This window comes from Heliangelus exortis, chromosome 13 (assembly GCF_036169615.1).
Source record: "Heliangelus exortis chromosome 13, bHelExo1.hap1, whole genome shotgun sequence".
NCBI lineage: Eukaryota > Metazoa > Chordata > Aves > Apodiformes > Trochilidae > Heliangelus > Heliangelus exortis.
In genome coordinates this window covers 9049086-9072263 of record NC_092434.1, presented here as the reverse complement: position 1 = coordinate 9072263, position 23178 = coordinate 9049086, and the positions used below count along the sequence as shown (strand labels likewise).

The 23178-nt window shown below is 37.0% G+C and overlaps 1 protein-coding gene across 2 annotated transcripts; it reads right to left on the bottom strand.

Moving 5' to 3' along the window:
- Positions 1-751: 751 nt before the first annotated feature.
- On the bottom strand, positions 752-23165 carry CEP89 (centrosomal protein 89). Of its 2 annotated transcripts, XM_071756763.1 has the most exons (19): positions 23015-23165; positions 20770-20876; positions 19356-19511; positions 19011-19209; positions 18380-18488; positions 17310-17338; positions 16342-16396; positions 14797-15015; positions 14279-14421; positions 13828-13878; positions 13013-13096; positions 12210-12317; positions 10640-10751; positions 10175-10355; positions 9571-9738; positions 8899-9040; positions 7183-7272; positions 4960-5129; positions 752-1439 (listed from the first exon to the last, which is right to left on the bottom strand). In XM_071756763.1, the coding sequence occupies exons 1-19, from the start codon at positions 23051-23053 to the stop codon at positions 1202-1204; spliced, it is 2400 nt and encodes a 799-aa protein (XP_071612864.1). In that variant the 5' UTR covers positions 23054-23165; the 3' UTR covers positions 752-1201. The 2 variants fall into 2 exon arrangements, with proteins under 2 accessions (XP_071612864.1, XP_071612865.1); XM_071756764.1 differs by lacking the exon at positions 13013-13096.
- Between the last annotated feature and the right edge of the window lie 13 nt (positions 23166-23178).

Here is a 23178-nt window from a genome sequence, read left to right as displayed (position 1 = left end):
AGTTTCCTGTCAGGAGGAGTTGTAGAGAAGCACTTGTCTAATCATTAATTTTGTTCGTACAGCATTTGACACCCTTGAAAATGTGTTTGTATTTGTTAATCTGAAACAGTTATCAAGATTTTGCTGTCCAAGAATCTGTAAACGGGTGTAAACGGGTGATGTGTACATAGCTATTTAAAGTGTCTTTTCACAGGATCTTTTGGTATGCCAAAAAAAAAAAGTCCTGAGTCCTGATAGGAGGTGCTGTCCCCACTGTCACCTCAGTAACCCCCTTCTGCTGAGCCCTCATGGCCTTACCCTGCAGGAAAATGCCTCAGGAAAGTAGGAAACAGAATGTATTCTTTTTGGTGTCTAACCTGATTTTCTACTCTTTAACTTTGAACAAAGCCTGTGAGGTTCTTCATTATTTCTGCTATTAAGCAGCTACAGTTGTTACAGGTTTTTTTCTTTCAGTTTTCTGGTACCACTTAGGTTTTGTTACAGAAATTAAGTAAAAGCAAAAAGCTGATCTAGTAAGTTATATGGAAATCCAAAATAAAGTCACTTCATACCAATACATACTCTAACACTGATATACAATACTCTGAGAAGTCAGCAATTATGAAAACTAATTATAATTACACATTGTCATAATATGAAGGCTGGCACTGCTTCAGGGGGGAAAAAAACCAGGTGGCTTCTGAACCTACTGAATCTGAGGAGGGATGAATGAGACCATCTGGAGGAGAGCTGTATCCTCTGATCATAATCCTTTGATCACAATTCGTCTATATTTTATTTGGTGATTTAGAATACAACCTTTTAATTAAAACATACATAATAGAATATAGTAAAAAATACATTATTTATCATATTGGAGGTATTCTCTCTTGCTGGTAACTTGTTTTGTGGCAACGTGTGTGTCTGTGCTAGAACACCACTTACCAGTTCACTATATTGTTAACTGGATGTTTGTCTTCTTACATTAATTTACAGCTGTAACATATTTTTGTCTTAAGGAAAAGCATTTTCTTCAAAAAACAAAGTTATATGTTAGGTTAGACTTGCACAGCTGGACAATTCTGCTGTTGTCACTTCAACACTAAAATATACAGTAATTTTGAAGAGGATAAGTCTTCTATTACATCTTGTGTTGTTGAAAAAGTCAAATTCAGGCACTGAGGTCTCCTTCCTGGATGAGATGTGTGATGCATCTGTATTATCACTGAGATTCTTGTTGAATTTCATTTTTAGTAGGGGATGAAGATTTCACATCACAGTAGCTAAAATCACACCCATAAATAAGGTCCTTAGGAGAGATTTCATCCAAGTGTGGCTCATGAACTGTGGCAGTACTCCACACATGGTTCTTCCCCTGGGATTTATGTAGGGCTTCTCTCAATCTCCTGTTTTCTTTGGTTGTGGATTCCCAAATTATTTCAATTTCCCCTTCCACTTTCCTAGAAAAAAAGGTAAAATACTAATTTTAAAAACACTTTTCTCCTTTTTGATAAAACCAAGCGTAGATGACTTTGTTCTTTCAAAGTATATTTCTCCTTGAGCCAGCAGTAAGAATGTCTGATCCTGCCAGTTACTCAGTATATGCTTCAGAATGTTTTACAAAGGCAATTATTGTTATTCTCAGCATTCATTTTGGGGTTTATGAGGCACATAATATTATTATTATGATGCAACTTTACATGATTGAACTTGCCCAACAAACCATTATGAGTTTCAGCCATTGTTTGACCTTTGTATTTTCAGCATCTTGTTTTGTTTTTTTTAAATGAACTTCTGTGTCTTGCTAGGGACAAGTTCCTGTTCTGTGTCTGGAGTTCCTTCACTCTGGAGTCTGCATGCAGTGCACACAGCACTCTGTGTTCTGCTATAAATACACAAGATGGTAATCCAGTTTATCCTTACTGTAGAGCAGAATATTACCAAGCCTGTATTTTATCTCCTGTGTTCTAAAACAAAGACTTATAAAGTCATTTCATTGTTAACACTTGTATGAAGTGGAGCCAGAGAAATCTTGAAGAAGAAACTAAAGAACACTGAGGTTTGAACTGCAGTTTAATGCTGTCAGTACAACTGACAAATGGGGTGCTCATTTTCTGTTCATATGTTCATTTCAGTGTCAGCTGCATCTGTTTTAGAAAAAACAGTTTAGAAAAAACATTAGGTGTTAAAGTACCCACATGGTTAAAATTATTTCAGTAGCAAGAAAATAGATGCCTTTAGAGGTAAGGGTGTATCTGAACTCCACTTGCAGGATTGTTTTTTAAACAGAGCAGAGATGCAGCATCTGAAAGTGCTCACCGACTGCTTTGGCAGGAGCAGTCAAAGGTTGTTTTTGTCAAGGAAGCACACTGCAGATGCCCCTGGCTGGGCACACAGTACATACACTGCTGCCATAAGCAACTCTTTTCAGTGTGGCAGAATGTAGTTCAGCTGTTTTTCAGGTGACATCCAGGATGCTCCATGGTGTATGTCCTGTTTTCAGATGTATTTAGGCAAAAAGCATTGTAACAACACAGGTAAGAGAGCTCCCTCTCCATTGCCTGTGCATGCCTTCTGAGGACAGACTTAGGCACATTCATTACTAAAGCTTTCAAACCTGCAGTTAACATCCAAAGTACAGCAGCTAAATATACCTCGAAGTACTACTCTTCTTATCTCTTATCATGAGACTTATCTCATGAGATAAGTCTGTAAACAATACAGGTATCATTATGATTATTCTAAAGATCAGAAAATAATACTACTTTCTTATCAGTTGATTTAGGCAAAAGGTTGCTATTAATGTCCAATATTCTCTAGCAAAGGCTGTCATTATTGAGAAGGCTCTGCAGAACAGCTTCTAGGAAGGTAAAATTTGCACATTTTTTCAAGCTTTAAGAGCCTTTATTGATTGAAAGAACTATTCATGCTAAAAATTCTGTTCCCTTGGATGCAGTGGGTAAGTAGTACAGACCCTGGTTCTGTCATCAGGTGGAAGATGTTGGAGGAGGGAAGAAAATTTCAAAGGAGTCACCTTTTGTTATGTTTTAAGTTAGTTTGGAGGCAGACTGCTTAAAAAGCAGAGTGAACAAAACTGAGGAAGCAGCTAACTGGCTACTGTGCAAATGTCTGACCAAACATTACTGCAGGAACTGCTTCTGGGGGCCCTGATACTGCACAGTGTGCCATGGTAAGAGAGTCCTGACCTGTCCCTCAGGATTCCTGTAGTCCTGTTCAGGGTAACAAAATGGGACTGTTGATGTCTGCAGTGGTTTGCTGACAGGACTGTGCTGTTTCCAGACCTTTGGCGTTATCTGTCCTTGTTTTCCAAGAAAACTTGCCAGCAGCAATAGAGATAGTGAACTTCTATGATAAAGAATTTCTTGGCAATAGCTGAGTCAGACCTGGCATGATTTCCCAGCTCCACTATTGTAAAACTAAATCCAAGAGCAAAAGCAATTCTGTGAGAAAGTTTTCTGTCTTCACCTATTTACAGTGTTTTTGATTAGACAGACTCTGGTCAGTGCTTTAAAAATTGCTTAATTTGGTTTGTACTCTTCCTGAAGAGAAATTGTAACATTAATAAAACACAAAATCAGCTATCCAAATAGTCAGCATACCATCATCTGAATTTTAAATTAAATTTGCTTTCCTGCTTAAAATGTGGCATGCTGCTTTGAGTTTCATTACCTAAACACTGAAATTAAATAATCTAAAACATAACAGATATATATATTGTATGTGCAAATATTTCTGCAGGTATTTTGAATTGAAAGATTATCAGCTACACTGTGTTCTTGACTATAAATTCAACCTATAAACAAGGCTACTGGGAATAAATGTGAATGTTTGGTGCTTTCCTGGCACTAATTTTGTGTGCTTACTGAAGGAAAAAGGAGTCAATTCTGACTGAAGAGGGAAAGATTATTTAGTATAAGTTCTGTATGGAAACTGTAATTAATTACTGGACACAACTGTGTGGTGTCATGTCATTTACCTAATTTGGAGCTAAAAAGTAAATTTTGAATGATTCATATTATGGAACTCTGAGCCATGTTTTGTCCTGCATTTGAAAAAAAACCCCTGTACTTAACTAGCTCTTCTCTACTATAAAAATTGTAACGTGAGCCCAGAGGTATGGAAAGCACTCAGTTAAAAATCCTAAATAACTGTTTCCTGGAACAGTTATCTCATGCAAATGTTAGATACTAGTGGGATGTTTATTGTACAATTCCCAGCTAGTCACACCATAGTATTGTCTAATTGAGAGAAACTGTGTAGGTTGATACCAAGCCCTTTTTTTCTACTATCTCTAAATCTCTTATTTCACAATGGCAGAGATGACTTGCAAAGTGAGTGTTCAGTTACCTGTCTTCAGCTGTAAAATTTTTTTGCTGTAAGTACCTCTAAATGACTATATTAAAAGGGTATTTAAACACTGACAGACATAACCCTCTATAAATCAGTTAGATTATATTTTCATTGTTTTATTCTGCATGTAGCCAATCCGTATCACTCATTAACAGACCAGTAAGGTGAATCCAGAAGGGAAACCATCGCCTGCATATTTACTAAGTTGCTTTAACTTTTCATTATTCTGAAAACTGTTGAGAGATGTGGAGAAGGAAGTATTCAGCCATTGGTAGAAGATGCCATTCAATAATTAAACTGTATCTTGATGATTTATAATCAAATCACGGAAGACTAGGGTCAGATTGATACTCTTCTTAAGAAATCTTAAGAATAGTCATCCAGAACAAATTCCTCTTTCAAAAGGTCTTTTTTGGAGCTGGGAGGGATGGAATTCAGAGGACCATTTCAGTACTTTCAGAATAGCCAAAACAGAAGGGAGAAAAGAGAGACAGAATACCCCATGTGAGGCTCTGATCAAAACAAGAGTTTGCAGCTCTGTGCAGTTGCTGCCCCCCACCCCTTTCACCCCTCAGATCTCCCTGGGTTGCTCTGCCAGGACTGACTGACCTTTTCTGCTCCAGCACTTCATCCAGGGTTTCCTGCTTGTCTTGCAGCAGATGCTGGAGCTGCTTTATTTCTTGCTGGTACTGAGCAGTCTTCCCAGCAAATTCTTTCTCTTGCTCAATCATTTTGTGACTGATACTGCCAAGCTTCCCAGCTGCTTTCCTTTTATACCCCTGTGAGGGGTAAAGATAATAGGAAAAAAACAATTATAGGAGAAATAAGGACAGCTCACTGCCACCAAAAGAAATATCGGTAATAACCAAATACGTTGGTCTGATCTCAAAACCAAGAAACAATGTTTGTATAAACTTCTGAACTTCCCCATTAAATTATGTAGGCACATGTGAAACTGAAAAAAATAAGGCTTGTGTTACACATTTCTACATGCTGCTGCTCTGGATGAAAAAAACAGGTACTACCCGATATTTTTTTTTTTTTTTTTTAAGATTAAAAATAGAATGCTTCAACTGTTACAGTATCTGCAGAATGCAATCTCTGATGCAGGCTGTAGAACAGAGTTGGAAGCACCTTCTTTAATAAAACTGCACACTATTTAGTGAAATTCTGAAAACACTATTATTTATGTCTTGCTAACATGAAGTTTTATCTAAGGTGTGAAGTCTAAGGTTTTTATCTTCATCTGAACAAAAGCAGAAAGTTTGAGTATGCCTTTTGGAAGAACCCTCCTATCCTTCACCAGTAAAATTCCAAAAGAGACCAAAGTTCCATCTGATGAAAATTGTCTGACTGTCTCTATAAAGTCAAAGTCCCATCTGATGAAAATTGTCTATCTCTATAAAAGGTGTTATAATTCTGATCCTGACAGATTAGCCCCACTCCCATAATAGTGAGAACCCTGATTAAATTTTTACTGGGTGCTATGGAACATTACCAGTTGTCACCTGGTAATTAAGATTATAGTTGTGTTCAGAGCTACTTAAGTCATACTGGGGGAGGATGAGGGCCCTTTTTAAGCAGACAAGGACAATGTTAATAACTGTAACTTTGCAAGTAAAACTGGATATGACAGATTAAGAGTGACAGCCTTATATAGTCAGAAGTTTTAATGAAAGAATGTCTTGTCTGACAGTATTGTGGTATTAACAGAAAAAGTATTTCCTCACAAACAGTAGATACCTGGTTTGTTTCTGTTTCTTAAAACCACTGTTCAGTCTGTGAAAAGGATATAGATAAAATGTAGAAGCTTAAGTGCAAAAGCCAACAAAATGAAAAAAATGTCAGGTGCAGCTGTGATATGTGCCACAGTAACTAAGATTCCTTATTTGCAGACTGATAGTGGCACATAAACAGTTGGAAAAAATAAATTAATTAAGCAAATAAGCTGTTTATACAGGAGATAAAACTGTGTCCAAAAGTATGGGAGTTGTGTTTGTACATTACTTTGACAAACAAAAAATAATCTTAGCATTAGGTAAACAGAACTTCCTATTTTGCACATATAAAGTAAAACTGACAAAAGTTGAAATGTCTCCTGTATAGACACTGGTGAGGCCACACCTCAAATACTGTCTTCACAAGGAGCAATTTTGTGCTCAAAGTGCAATTATAGCAAGAGGGTAAAAAATGAAAGCCAGCCTGTCTGGTAAAGTTTCATGAATAGAAATGGAGTTACAGTGGGAGATGCTCGGGGTGCCCAGTATAAAGATTGTTTCTACTAAAACCTTATCATTGACAAAATTGTCATCAAATAAGAGATTCAGAATCCATGAAACAACTTGCTGCCATCTGGCTTCTTTTTGACAGTGTATGGAATTTAAACATGAATTACTCCTGCACTGAAGGAGAGGAAGAGGTGCCCAATGATGAACTGGAGCACAGAATCTGTTACCAGAGATCTACTGTAATTCAATTTTCACAGTCATAAGCCTAAAATCTTGGTCTGTCCTCACAAAATTTGAGCTAAATCTTTGACTAAGATACTTCATACAGGAGATGGGTTTCCCTGCATTAGCTGTCCCTTTTGCTGCCATGAAATAGAGTTGCATGAAGATGAATGGCTCCCCCACGATAAAAGACATTATGTACAAGCTCAGGTTAAATGATAAAATGGCACAGAATTAAAGAAGTAGATTTAACAGCAAAAAATTGGCTTCTTCATGTTCTTCTTGTGGATCAGTGAAAACACTGGTGCAGATTAACTACCAATTTTTCTCATTAAAAAACCAAAACATTTAACATAATATTTAGTTTATAAATACTGCTTACCTTAACCTTTTCTTCTATTTTTCCTAAGTGTAGACAACTTTCTGCTATTTTGTTGAGAGCACCATGATTCTCATTTTCTAAACATTTGTTCTGTGAACATACAGTAGAGATGACTCAGTGTAATTGTTACTTTAGACAGGGCAGGCAAATACACAGAGGAAGACAAAGCTATTCTGTTTTGAGCTACAATAGTCTGAAGAGCAAGATGAAAAAAGAATCCTGAAAATTATTCTAATAGTGGCTAATTAAGAATTTGTCAACTGACTGCTAATACTATCACACTGACAAAATAATACCTTGAAACAGCTTTGCTCTCATCACAGCTACTGGTACTGTAAACCAAACCCATTCTGTTTATTTTTCTGCAGATGTATCTCTAGGTACCTACATGTAGGATCCCATTTGTATGCACAAGACTTTCCTTCTGGGTCAGATTCAGCAGTCTGATCTCTAAAGAGCCCTTGAAACTGGTGGGGGTTCAGGCAAGGAATCTGACACGTGGCTTATTTGTTGTTGCTGTTTTATGGGATTTATCAGTAGGCTGTTTCTGGAACTGGTACCTTTATTTTTGTGGAGATGTGGTTACTATAAATTACTTTTTAAAATCTCATGCAGGAAGAATGAAAGTTAATTTCTTAAGTGCTGCACCCTTTCCGTGCTACCGTTCTACTGGATTAAACATGAATAAAAATTAATTTTGATGCTTTGATTCAATTAGTGAATTAAAAAAGAATAAGCCAAGGGTAATGGGAGTACTTGAATGAGTAAATAATCCTGACATTAATCAATGCTGAACTGATGTGAATGATAATAGACTTTTAATGATACATCATGCTCAGTAGTGGCTCTGCATAATCATAAAGGTCTGGCTCTGATTAATTTTTGGTTTGTTTTCTAGGCCTTCCCATCAGACAGTTTTACCAGATTACTTGACTACAAGGTACCTGCAGTCTAACTTTCTGCCAAGGTAGGTTTTAAGTTTAGTAATTAGAAGTAGGAACAGGTTGTTCTCAGTCAGCTCTCCCAGGCAGCAAAGTAAACTGGATATTTAAAGGTTTTACTCATACTAGACTATTCCAGTAGAAAAGTTTGTCTCAGAGTATCTTTGCAGTCTGTCCAAAGACAATGAATTAATAAACAAGCAAAACCACCACTGCACTGTTTAGTATCTAATCCACATAAGGAAGGACAAGTATGTATGTAGGTATGTATCATCATTTTAGACATACACAAGAGAATGTGATCTAAAAGTGAGAGAAATTCTGTTTAGCATGACAGGACTGGCTTCTCATTGTTGGATCAGTTTATACCCAAAGAAAGGCCATATTTGACTGCATTTTGAGCTGTCTTCCACAGACCTACTCTTAGCTTCTTGTGTGTGCAGAAAAACTTCATAGAAACAGGCTTTTATGGATAAAAGTATTCTGAAAATCTACTAGGATATTATTAAGGCAAATGGCACCTTGTACTTAGAGGTAATTCTGGATCTCTGTGGCATTTCTAATGCAGTCTGCTGAACACGTTCCAGCCACTCTTGTAGAAAATGATCTTTTCCTCTCCTGTCCTATTTACAAAAGTCTACTTCAAGAGCTAAATCCTTACACTGAGATTATAGCTTACTTTTTTGATAATACAAAGTAACAATAAGATGTGCCAGCAGGATGATAATTGTGTGAAATATCAATAAAGCAATATTAATTATTTAAAGGTAATTACCCAAACAAAAAGATCATTACGTTCCTGAGCTATCTTCTCTACCAAACCAATAAGGTTGGCTAGATAGTGCTGGGCTGCAAGTTCTTCTTCCATTGCTTCCTGCAACTGCACTGTCAAAAGACCTATATTCTTCTTTAATTTCCTATAAAAATTAACAGAACAAGGAAAATCTTCAGATTGCAAATTAACAGAGCTGTAAAAAGAATTTGTACAACACTCTGTCTGTCAAATATACTGTTAAACATCTATTTGCTCAAAATATTTGCAATGTTGAAAGTAGAATTTTCCACTTTTGGAAGCTGTTCTGCTTTATAGTACATTGTAACAACAGTAATGACAATTCAAAAAAATTTGTGCAATGGCTACAAGCTCATACGTAATAAGAAATATGACAATAATGTCACTTTTACTTTTAAAAGTATCATAAGGTCTGCAAATAATGTAACACCTGATTATTCAGCTGAGTACACAAATGCTGAGTTGCTTTAGCCAGCTACTAGCATTATATATATATTCTTAAATTTGTATGTAGACATTGAAAAGCATGCATGAAAAAACACAAAGGGATGTCAGACACACTGTGGGATGTCAGACAATATTTTTAGAGATATATCAGCTGTTACTTTTAGAAATAAGGTATTTCTACATAAGAAAATGAGAATGTGATATGACCTGTTGGCCTTCTGTGTCATTTTCATCTTAGTTTCCAGGATTTTGTTGTCAGCCATGAAGTTCTTTTTCTCTAACAGTAGTTTCTTGTTTTCAGCTTGCAGTGATGCTATCTTTCCCATTAGATCTTCTACCTCAGAGTGCTTTTTCTCCTGCTCCTCTTGTAAATGGCTGCAAAAAACAACATAGAACAAGCACAGTTCACTAAAAATTTAGCAATTTCAGGATCCTTCAGATATTATCCCAAAGATGGGAACAAAAGAATAAGAACATTTTATGTATGGTGTTGATAGAAATAGGTTTGACAAAAATTGTGGTTTTAATGCCTCCTCTTCCACTGTTTAAAAAGGGTACACTTAACAGTATGTACACTATGGTTGAAACACTTCTGCCACCTCTCCAGAGCTGGGATTTCCTTCTGTAATTCGAATTGTTTACAAAAAGTCAGACAGTATTATTTGTTTACCTTCCTTTGTACCTTGGTAGTTACCAGTTACCAGTGTTAAGTTTCCACTTGCCTCCTACCTACAGAATGATGTGTATGTTGATCTGTTCAAGTGAATGCTTTGTAGAATTGTTTCTCTGTGCACCATGTGTGAACTCACACCTTTTCAAATCATTCACTAAAGCAAAGTGCTCCTCTGGTGCTATTCTGCTACCCAATTTGGCTTTCAGCTCTTCACAAGTAGAACACAAAGCTTCCAGCTGCTTCTGGTACTCTGCTATCTCTTCTTCCTGACTGCGCTTCTTATCTTCTAAGATCAGTATCTGTTTGGTCAATTTTGAAGCTTTTGGGAGGAAAAGAAAAAAACAATAAACAATATGAAACTTGAGTACAGCAAAACTAATTTAATCACCTTGTGAAACTCCAGCTAAGTCAGTAATATGTTCATTCCTGTTTGTTCATAGCATTATGTAACAGGGGATTTGTCAGTTTGGTTTGTATTTTAACAGTTTGGATTTTTTTTTCCCCTGTCTCAAGCAGTTTGTTTTGGAAAAGTGACACAGCTTCAAGACTGCTTCTTTTCAGAGCTGTAAGAGCTTTTCAGGGCTAGCAACTCAAGCACTTTACCTTCTTGAACATGTTGTTTGTGACTGTCTTTTGCCTTAGCTTGTTGAATTTCGAGCTGCTGCATCAACAATCTGTTTTCTTCCAAGACCAGCTTGGCCTGAGTTTGCAGCTGCTGCCTGAAATGACAGACAGCTTTGACACAAAATATAATTGGAATATTAACTTACGTCCAAAGAACAAACTGAACTGAATTCCAAGAGTGTAAATCTACAAAATCATATTTGAATAATAATAAGCAAAAGTAATGTCAGAACCCAAGGTAAGCTTATTAGAGACATGAACTCATAACCCTCGATATCTAAATTACTATCAATAAAGTTTAAAATATTTGACTAGCTAAGGAAAAAAATTCCCACAGAAAGAAGGAAAAATATGTATGTGTGAATTTGAATCATAGCATCACTGAATGGCTGAGGTTGGCAGGGACCTCTAAAGGTCATCTCGTCCTGTTCCCCTCCTCAAGCATGGTCACCTAGAGACAGCTGCCCAGGACCATGTCCTGACATCTTTTGAGAATCTCTAGGGATGGAGATTCCATGACCTCCAGCTTGTTGTTTGTTCACAGCTTGTTGCATTGCTCACAGTGCAAAATTGTTCATGTTCAGAGGGAACCTCCTGAGTTTCAGTTTGTGCTCATCACCTCTTGTCCTGCCACCTCTGAGAAGCACCTGGCTGTCTTTACAGCCTCACTTTATTTATATAAATTTATATGCAGTGATAGGATCCCCCAGGGCCTTCTATTTGTGGAGCAGTCCCAACTCTCTCAAATTTGTTTTCAAAACATGCAATAAATTCTTGGATAGGATTTGGATCTACTTGGCTTTGGTCTGGAAAAAGACTGTCAGTGTTTTATAGTCCTGTAAACAAGGTGTGTGTTTAAACTGAACTATCCTAAGCAGAGAACTTAAATACCTGCTTTATAACTAGCATAATTCTGCTTTCAAGAAAACCAGTGCCATACTTTCTAATGTTAATAAAAGCATAAGAATCTATTTGCTGTTCTAAAAATAGCTTAAAGAGTTAATAAATATTAGCCAGAATGCACGTAGAAATACAGTACAAGTGTCAGATGATACCACATTAAACACAAACATGTAGCAAAATATGTACCAAGGATTTCTGATGGCAGTAACTAACACAACTATAAAACAAAAAAGTCTATGTACTTTGCTCATGTGTAACCTGACCTAGATAAAAATGCACACTACTGAATATACATCTAGAGAGGGACAATTTCCCCTCCCATGACACTACATTCTGATATAACGGGCACATTCCTACTATAAGTGTGAAAGTTAAGTATGTAATCTGCAAGGTTTAGGGAAGAATTACATGGGCTTCAGGTGCAAAACTGCATATTCACTATCTTATCTTTGCTCTAAAATTATTTCAGGCATTGCATATCAGCATTGTTCAAACAAGACATCATTGTCACCTTATTAACTCTTAAGCAAAATTTAATCTTGCTTGAGTGGGACAGATTTTTTTTCCTTAAAATCTGTAATCTTAAAAGTTTGCATGCAACAAGCAAAATAATGAGAAGATTGTAAGCAACTTCTATGAATATAACTTGCCATTCTGTGGTAGTAATCAGGTTACTTTTATTTAATTGCTCATGCAGGTCTTCATTCTCCTTCACTAACTCTTCAACTCGTACTTTAAAATTCTTCATATCCTCCTGGAAGACAAAGGATTCCACATAAAGTTCTTTAAGGTAAGTATTTTCTTTTAATTTTTACATCAACAAAAATGTTTATACATGCCTGGGTCCTTCTAATTCTTATGTTAACAGCATATTATCTCACTGCTCACTCTTAATTTTATTTCACCTGTGCATACTTCAGAATTACTTCGTTAATCTAGTAATATTTGTTTAAAAATAGAGATATTTGAGTTGTGTGACATTTTTGCCAAGAGTTGTTTGCATTAAGCACATACCTTAAAGAGAACAGCTGTTCCATAATACCATAAATAAATAATTTAATTCCTAAATAACTAGAAGTAAATATCCTTCTACCATAAAATCCATTGGCCTGTAAGCAGAAGAGCAGCTATACATGGCACTGCATCCCTATTCTAAATGACCACAGTAAATTCTTTCTACCACTGACTGTGTTTATAGTTTACTTTATTCAAAGAGCACAATCCATCCATCCATCAATCACTTTAGTGCCAGCTTCTACATCAGAACATGTACAAGCAAGCCAGGTAGGATAAGCTAGCACAGAACTATCTATGCATGCAGAAGTAAAACCAAGTCACTTTTAATTTTAGGCAGAAAACAGCTCTCACAAGTCCCTTTTAAAAATTTCAGTAGATTTATTTCTGCTTTAGTGTAGAAACTTAAAATAGCAACTTCAAATGGCAACTTGCCTCGTGTTCAAGATTTATCTCTTCCTTTTCTCTCATTCTGTCTTCATATGCCAAGAGGAGAGGTGACAAATACTTCATATCCAACTTCAGAAAAAAAACAAAACAAAACCCAAACCCATGTAATTCAAATGCAAACCATAATCTCAACAATATTTTTACTACTTCTCCTGCTATATGTTGCTAGTTTTAAAAGCTATTTAGGGTTTTCATATAAGCTCTGCAGACAAAAGTGCAGGACCTATACAGACCACCATATGCAAAATGGTGCTGCAGAAGCACTTAATTGTGCTGCTTTAGGAGGAAGCTCTGGCAGGGACAGGGCTGGATGCTGCACTTGCACACTTTGCTAACAAGCTGCTGTTACTGAGCCATAAATGTAAGGCAGCAAAATGTGGCTGCAAATGAATACAAAACCAAACTGAAGCTGCAGTGGATACAGTTGCTGATAACCAAACTTAGTCGAGATTCAGGGAAGGGAATTTTTACACTCTGAAACATGCATCTCTAATACTAAATACATATGTATGTGATTCTTTGGGTATTATAGCTAGAAAGACAGAGCAGAAGGAGGACTTTGCTATTTCTGTACAGTTCTGAATAACAGTGAGAAAGGAAAATTTAAGATCTGATTAGTAGAGCAAGGAGAAATTGTTTCACATGTTACAAATACATTCAATTCCAGAGACTATTTGCCTTCTACTTGCCAGAGGTTCATAGAGTACTTGTGGACCTATGACCATTTCTGCCATCAGAATCACTAAATATATTTTCTTACAGTATCTTCTTAAAAATAATCAAAGCAGAAGATTACTTACCAGCCATGGTGGCGCTGGTCCTTTCATGGGTAAACTTTTCAGTTTTTGATGCTAAAGTAGATTTTTTTAAAAGATACAGAAATTATTTCCTGATTTTTTGAACTACCAACCAGTGTTCGTTGCAGTTAAAATGGTTACCCTAAACAAGATGATGTTTCTAATTGCATGTGTTGCATATGTAACACACCCAAAAAAACCCAAAACAAAACCAACCAACGAACAAAAAAACCCCAACAACCCCAAAACTCAAAGTTCAGCATCTTACTAATATAGCAAAGTCTTAACTTCTTAAAGTCAGACTTAATGATAAATGTTAATTTTAAATTCCACAAAAAGCCTATGCTACCTGTAGACTTTGTGGCAGATCTGGAGAGAAGAGTCTTTAAAAACTCAACAGTGAAAGGATAATGGAACATTTCAGTACAGACTGCCTTATAGCAAAAATTCTCACCTCTTCTTGGAACAAGGGCCTGAATTTAGTTTGATAACGACTTAGTTCTACATTTAAACGATGGACTGTCAGTTTCAAAGCATCATTTTCATCTACCAGTTCTTGTGCTTGTTGTCTGAGAGAAAGTAATTCTGCAGCTTCCTCTATTAAAACAAATCCAACAAGAAAGTTCAATCAAAATTCAAGAAATGCTCACAATAATTTGTTAACTGTAAGAAAAAAAATATCAGTTAGCTAGAACCAGAAGGAAGTTCTCTCAATATAATGTAACAGAATAATCCCATTAAAAATTACTATAAGAAAACCATTACCTTTCAAGATAATAAGTATTCCTTGACAAAATTTCTACAAATGTAGAAAATACTATTTAGAAAATACTTCTGCATGGATGCTTGCTCAAACTAATGACTGGAAATCTACTACTGCTGGAACAGGTTTAAAGAAATTAGAAAAAAAAAAAACAAACCATCAAACAAGTTAACAATGAATAGCTTATATTCACAGAATGTTTCTCCTACCTTCTCTTTGTGACTTCTCTGCAGCTTCTTTAAGTTGTCTGTTTTCTTGTTCTAGTCTCTTCATCTTTAATTGCTCTTGTTCCATTTGCTGTTTTGTTCCCTCCAACTGTTGGACCATAGCCTGGTATGCCTTGTGCAGAGACCAGTTTTCTTGTTTAAGTTCTCTGAGCTTTTCCTTAGTCATGTTTTCCCATGCTTGCCTTGCCCGAGTAGACACATCTGGAATGCCACATTACAATGTATTTAAATGGAATTCAGATGTGAATGAGTTTTAGCAAACTATAAAAAATTTTCCCTAATATTAGTATTACATGCAAGTTATGGTTTGTAAGATCCAAATCAGCATATGGCTCCCAGAAGATAAAGCCAGAGAGACTGAGAAAAGTGGATACAGAAAGAGTGCTAGATAGTGGAGTGGCAGCAAGTTCCTATCTTTTCTCTGAGACACTGAAAACATTCCTTCCTTAAAGGGAAAGTGCAGCACATCTCTCTTCCTAGCATGGGCAACCAGAAATGTGAGACAGAAATATCCACTGCAGTAAGCAAAGTGTATTTTAGTTTATATTTTAATCACCAGTGTAATGAAAACTTCACTCTCCTGCCCCCAGAACGGGCTTCAATGACCTGTTACTGACTAGAAGTTACTTAGCAGTTGTTACAGAAATAAAAATCTGCAAAATCTTGGCTATATTGATGCACTGCTAATACTGACTCACACTTGCAAATTTTTCTTTTCATGTGTATGGTCTCAGCAGCTTACCTATTAAAATGAAACTTGATATGTTACCCTTACCCTCAGACCTTCAAGAGCCAGCATAATCTAATAGCATACAGGTGTGAATATAACTTAGTACAGAACAGCTATTTAGGATATTTATGAAACCAAATAATTGGTTTTGAAATACAGAGTTATCTCTGTTATAGATGACACATATCAGCTTTATATGTTCAGTCATATTTCAGGCACTTACGGTCACTGTTAACTTCCTGTAGAAGGCATAAGATGCTTGACAGCACAGACTTACACAAAAAAACCCCATGAACTCATGACAGGCACATACCCACCCATGCAACACACGAAGTTAAAAGGTGCTGTGCCTGGAACTGTTAAGTGGATGCAATAACATGCAAATAAGGCACTATCTGAAGGTAGACCAGGTATCTCACATCACTGTATGTCCAACCATCTCAGTTGCAATAGGATACTTAATAATGGTGTCATCCTGTAGTCCAGATTAATTTTCAGGGATTGGAGAGTTCCAGTATGACTTTATTTCATTACATTTTTCACAATTGTTTACTTTAGTTTGGAAAATAAAAACACATCTAAAACACCTAACATAAAATTTATGGAACTACTGTTTCTATACATACACATTTCAGCACTTTCTCATCTGTAAAGAAGAAATACTTTCCCTCCCACACCACCAAAACTAGGTTTAGAGAATAGAAGCAGAAAAATGTCTTTATATATATATACATATATATATATTCATATTATTAAAGTGAAGGTGTGTAGTAAAGTCACAGAAAAATCAGAAGTACCTGGGGATGGTGGGGGCTTTTCACGTATCAGATTTTCAGCTAATGATTTTTCTTCCTAGCAGACAGAAAAATGAGACAATTTGCTTTAACATTTTTAACCTTTCTGAAGTATCAGATACTCTGAACAGTATCAGTGTTGGAAAACTTAAGAAAGAGAACTTGTGAAACAGGTTTTTTTAATATTAAAAATAATAAGGATGAATTCACTACTAACAATATACAATTTGATATTTACCCATCTTAAACTTTGTTCTCCCTTCACTGGTGGAAAAAAAAAAAGTATACATATTTTTACATTTCCAGAAGGTTTTCATCAGGAAAGAACTATATGCCAATTTTATACTAATGTATTTACTTGAGATGAACATGTTTGATACACAAACCTCTTCCTTGTTTTTATGAAACAGCAGTGAAGTTCTATAAGGATATGATGCCATTTAATTTAACAAACCAAGACACTGATGACTAAATGAGCCAAAACTCAAAAGCGATTTCAAAAGAAAATATATCTGGTCAAGACTTTGAAGAAAAAAAGGTATGTTAACAATGGAAGTGCCCATTTTTGTAAATAATATTCTAGCAAGTTGAGCTGAGAAACTAAACTTTTGGTTATTCTTTTTCAAACTTGAGAATGCATTCAGATGGGTCAGACTGGAACACTAGATAAAAATCTGGTAAAGCCAGGCTCAGAATTTGAAGATTATCATGAAGAATTAACTCTCAGTTCTTCTTTTACATGAGGAACAACAGATGTATTAAAAAGCAAAATAACCCAAACTTTTATATGGCCTGTTTTACCTACATGGTGTTTTCAAAAGGAATGATAAGCCATTCTTGTACTCCAAAAGAAAAAGGTTCCTTAATGGTAATTAAATTAATTTTCTCTTAAGTAACTGTAAATTACCAGCTCTTTATAACACCCTTCTTTCCAAACTGCATCACAAATTAACCTTCATATTAAGTCTTACCTTTAAATTCAAGCCAAGATGTTGGTCTTCTGTTAAAGAAAATAGATCTTTCAGTCAATTAAAAACAAAAGTATTTGTAAAGACATAAATTATAAGGGCTCATATGGATATGGGAGTACACTGCAAATAAATGTAACAATGTCCTCCCAGACCCCCAGGTTACATCCCTGACTTGCCAGTATCTCTTTAATGGTGTATGGGGATACTGATGTGAGACCTTACTTGACTTCACACTGCACAGACGTGGCTATGGAAAATTCAAGTAAAGGACAAATGAAATATTTTAATTCATTTTACTGGGCTTGAATCCTACTGCATCTCAGAGCAAGGGAAGAGTAAATTTTCCAGCTTCCAAGATATGCAGCACTTGCTGTGTAAAACAGGGATTAGAAACAGCTTATATAATTTATTCTTTTCAGTTTAATGCATCTGTTTTTCAAATGATTTTATCAAAGCAACCCATTCTGCCTGGATCTTGTTCTCTACAAGTTTTTCAAATAGCTCCATTTGAAACACTAGGATCCAACATGAAAAAAACTTGGGAAAAAAAAAAGATTTTTTAAAAACTGATTCAGTTCTACTTTTGCTTCCTATTTAACACCTCAGAATGCTGCTGTCCTCTGGAAAGACTGCATTTTGCAGATCTCAAATAGTGGAATAATTTTGGAGCACAGTAAGATTCCAGTAGTTTCCAGAGTATAAACTGGATTGATTCTGATACATGTATCAACAGATACTTAGTAGAAAATGACTATACTAGACAAAACAGAGTTCACAAAACTGGGGTTTTTTGGGTTCCTTTTCCCCTCTTTTTTGACGCTTGCTGATAGTGGAGATTGGGAAGTTTCAGTTACACAGTGATTACAGACCAATCTTCCTTCATTATACAGATTTTTTATTTTCTGCAGTTCCTAGAAATGGTTAAATATTTAGTAGCATTTCTTTCACTGCCCTTTTTTTTTTAATATTAAAAAAAGGGAATATTTGTTACCAGATAAAATTTTATTAAGAAGTTATTTTACCCCATGGTATCAAAGGTACAGCATTATGACTAAAGGATGTTTATTTACCTTCCATTTGCACATTTGACTTATCCACCAGCACCTGAGACTCATTTTCATGAGCAGGCACCTCCTCTTTCTTGTCAGCATTAGCACTGGGAGATGGTAGACACTCTTCCTGTGTAAAAACAGACACCACCATCTAAATCATGGTAACACTTAAAACAGCAAAAACCTATAGCACAGAAAAATCCACCAGTCTTCAAGACAAGGTGATCTATTCTGTGTTATTCTGAATCTCCAAGCCTCTCTGTATAGGTGCAGAGGCTCATTAGCAAAATATTGAATCGAAAAGCTTTCACCATTTGTAGAAGTGAAGTTCCTAGTGCTTTTAACAAATCAACTGTGTAACATGAAATATCAGACATTTTGGAAGACTAAATTATGCATAATAATTATACACAATACCAGAGTTTTTCTAATAAGAAAACTGTTCCAATAATTAGAGATGCAGAATCTGTGAGAATCAACAAACAAACCTAATTTGTGTAGGAGTAAATAAACTGCAAAGAGAAGCATGTGAAATAAGAATTGAATAAACATCTAAAGAGTAAGAAGAGCATAAAAAGCCTTAAAAGGTAAATATCTGTATGAATATATTAAAACACAATAAAGGAATTAATAGATTTGAAAACCCTACCTTTGTATTTTTGCATGGAACAGCATAAATAGCACTGGTACTAAAGCTTCCTCTCCTTTTCTCATTACTATGACAGCTGGATTCTGCCTCTTTATCAGCATCTGAGAAATAAGTCTCCATGTTCTCATCATCACAATAATTGCCTGATATTTCCAGGGACTGTACAGATCTCTCACTACCATCAAATTTCCAGTTGGGCCTGCAAGTAGAAAGCAGTGTAAAGGCCATTTTAATGTCGCTTACTCTTCCAAAAAATATAAACCCTAGTAAAGTAGGACCATCAGTCTTAGAATATATACAGGTCCAAACAGCCAAGAAAATACCAAAAAAGAAAGTGCACATTACCCCATGCTGAGCTCTGTCACTGTTGCATATGGTTCAAAGCATTCTCTTTCCACACAGGTGGAATCACTTTCAGACAGGGATCGCAGCCGAGGCTGAGGAATAGCAACAGTGCGCCCTGTTAGAGTTGTTGTAAGGATAGCAGCTGCTAGAGCAGATCTGGAAGAAAACAGAATAAAGAAGTAAAACAATACTCATGTTTTCTCTGTGGCCTGCATTTTTCTTTCAATTGCAAAATGCCTTCACTATTTAAGCAAAGCACAACGTTCACAATTAACAGGCATAAACACCACTGAAAGCACTAAGGGACTGGTTATTACCTGTAAGCTCCCAAGGCAAAGGACAAAACCAGGCAAGCTATTACAATGCAGCTGTCTAAGAGTAAAGTACAATACCTATTTGCTTTCCCAAATTACATGCATGAAAATCATGGAATAGACTGAGTTATATTTCTAAAATTGACACAGATAATTTACAGTACTTAACATACACTTAAACATAAGCCATAACAATGCTACCTGGCTTTGTGTTGAAAAAAATGTTCCATGTTCTGCTCTTTTGTCTTCTAGTTTCCATTATTCCCTATTCTGAACCTTTTAGTTATGATTCTGTAATTCTTAATAAATGCTGGCATACTGCAAACAAGGACAAGCAGGAGGAGGCAGAAAAATGCCTGTTTGTGGGATGCTGCAGAGTACAGAGAAAGGTAAGATAAAGAGGAAAAAACAAGTAGGAACAAAAGTAAAAGGAAAGAAATGGTGAGGACTGAAACAGGAATTGCAACAGTTGGAATTCAAAAAGGAAGAAGAAATTAACTAGGTTTAAGCTGGAATGTTGCAGACACTAGAAAGACTATGGAAAACAATTGGAATTGGAACTAAACAGAAAACATTTAAAAAAAACTAAGAAACTATAAATGAAAAGAAAAAGAAAGTGTCTCTTTATGTAACTTGCCTCTAAAGCTAATTAAAATCTGACCTGTGGTTTTACATGTCAGTTTCTTAAGTCCCTGCTTTTTTTTTTTAGTATGCAATAAAATGGCATGTTAGTAATGTTTAATTAATGCTTCTCTAATGAGTTTAAATGTCCTGAGTCTCAGTACTAGTACTGCTACAGTCCTACAGTCTATGTGAGCAGCCAAATTAAAAATGGCCCTAGTTTAATAGTCTATTTGTCTTTACTGACCCAGTTTTATAATAAGTTATACATTAATAACAGTGATTTTTCTAATTGTTTGACACACTTAGGTGTGGGAGAAAACCAGGTATCTTTAAAATTCAGAAAATGGGGAAGTTTACAGAAAGATTCATGTAAATACTGCAGCAAGGACATGCAATTCTTCAAATCATGCTTTTCTAGTATGGTATTGCAGTTGATGAAATAAATAAATAAAAACAAAACCAAACTCAAAACATACCTGGGCCTTTCTGGAGAAGGGTTTGGACTACGAGGGGGAGGGGTGCGGGGAACTGCAGGTTTAGGAGCTATGGTAGCAGCAGGGACCAGGCCATGAGCTATATGTTTCTAAACAATTTAAAATAAAATTAGTTGACAATGACTTTTAAGTATCACAATGAAAAAAACCACAGGATTGAACATGCACAAAAGTAACAATGCAAAATAATATAAAAGGGAAGAAAAATTACATGCAGTTAATGTAAACAGAAGACTTGAAATGGTTCTGAGTTTAACATTTAACATGTATGAACAGCTGCTAATGAAGGTTAGAAACATAATGTACATAAGACTCATGAGTGTAGGCTGTCCACCCACTATACCATCTGCAAAATCAGAATTTTAACTTAACTCAAGTATTTTTTCTTGTGTATGTATTTAAATAGTACTAGAAATTAATTTTTCAAAATACTTGAAACCTGTTTCAGAGTAACAATATTCGTCTCTTTCTTGTAGAAAGATTCTGTCAGTCAGAAGTAATGCTGTCACAGCAGTACAAGGTAGAAGAAAGAAATACAACTAAACAAGTCTTGCAGTCAGATGTTCAGCCTGAATAACTAAATCCTCCTGGATTTTTGATAGCAAAGCTAACTTTTTAAAAAAGATAGCACTAAACTCCAGCTCAGAAAAACTAGGAGCAGAGTTCCCCACAGAGCACTTTGAATGGAATCACATAAAGGTTGAAGGGAGCTCTGGAGGTTTTCTGGTCCAAGCAGGGGCAACTAGAGAGGGTTGCCTGGGATTCTCTCCACTTGGGTTGAGTATCTCCAGGGGTTCAGACTCCACAACCTCCCTGGGCAATCTGTTGGTGTTAGACCACCTTCACAATGTACAGTATCACTATAAATAATAATTTAAGTTGAATTTTATGTGTTTAACGTTGTGCCCATTGCCTCTTGTCAATGCTCTTGCTCAATGCCATTACCTCTGATGCTCTCTAGGCATCAGAAAATACCAAGTCATAATAAAGTCCATGACCTTCTGACAGATGTTGCTTTTTACGGGGAACAGACTAAGTCTCTGCTATAGATACGTATTTTTATTTTTTGCAATTATTCCTTAAATCGTCTTCAACAGGATAACGAACAGGTAAACTGGGAAATGTTTCTGCACATCAAATAACTCAGTGATGCACTAGAAAGACTTTTTAGTCGGTCTCATCTGGCAAATGCACTGCTCCCTACTGCTGGCAGTCAGCCTGGCATGCACCAATTTATTTACCAAAGACTACAGATGCCTTACTACAATTACCAGGGAAAACAGAGGTAAAAGGATGCTTGCTGTCACCCCACAGGGAAGGTAAGACAACAGATCAACATTTTATTTTCATTCTAATACTAAAAACACTTCACTTACTCAAGAGTATTCTAAAAGGTTAACATGGCACTACTGCTGACAGTCACACAATCACAGAATTTTCGGGGTTGGAAGGGACGTTTAAGCTCATTCAGTTCCAACCCCCTGCCATGGGCAAGGACACCTCCCACTAGATGAGGTTGCTCAGAGCCCTGTCCACCTGGCCTTAAAAGCTTCAGGGATGGGGCTTCCACCACCTCTCTGGGGAACCTGTTCCAGTGTCTCACCACCCTCATGGTGAAGAACTTATTCCTAACCTCTAATCTCAATCTAAACCCTCCTCTAGTTTGAACCCATTCCCCCTCGGTCCTATCACTACTTGACCCTCCTAGGTAGACCCTAGGACTACCTATCCTAAAAAGACCCTCACCAGCTTTCCTGTAGGCCCCCTTCGGACACGGAAGCCATGATCAGTGATACCGTCCTACAACCCTTGCCTGCCCTAAGGTGTCGCTATGAACTCTTTTATCACTTCACTGTAGGGGAACGTCAGCTTCCACCATCCCCTCGCACATCCCCTCCCGGCGCTCCCGCCCCGCCAGCACCCAGAGGCCTCCCTGAGGGGAAGGGCGCCGGGAACACCCGCCCGCCCCGCCGAACCCGGCTGGTTATCGAGACCGCAGGCCTGCGAGGAGAGCTGCAGCACCCCCACGCCCGTCCTCAGGACACCTTCTTTTGCTTAGGATTTATTTTTCTCCCCGTTTTTCGCTTCAGTCAAATCGCCCGACGGTCACCGCCGCCAACCGCCGGGAGCAGCCTCCTCCGCCGAGGGCCTCCCCTCGTCCCGCCCCGCGCAGGCCCAGCCCCAGGGGGACGACGACCTGCCCGCGGGTCAGGAGGGCGGTACTCACGAAGGGGCCCTTCCGCGCTCTCCTGAACACAAACGCCATCGGGACCGGACAGGGGACGGACTCCGCTTCTCCGCCTCGCAACTGTTTTCGCCGCCGTCTGGGACGCTCGCCCGTCGCGACCCGCCTGCTAGTAACGGCGCGGCTGATTCGCTGCGGGTTTACTC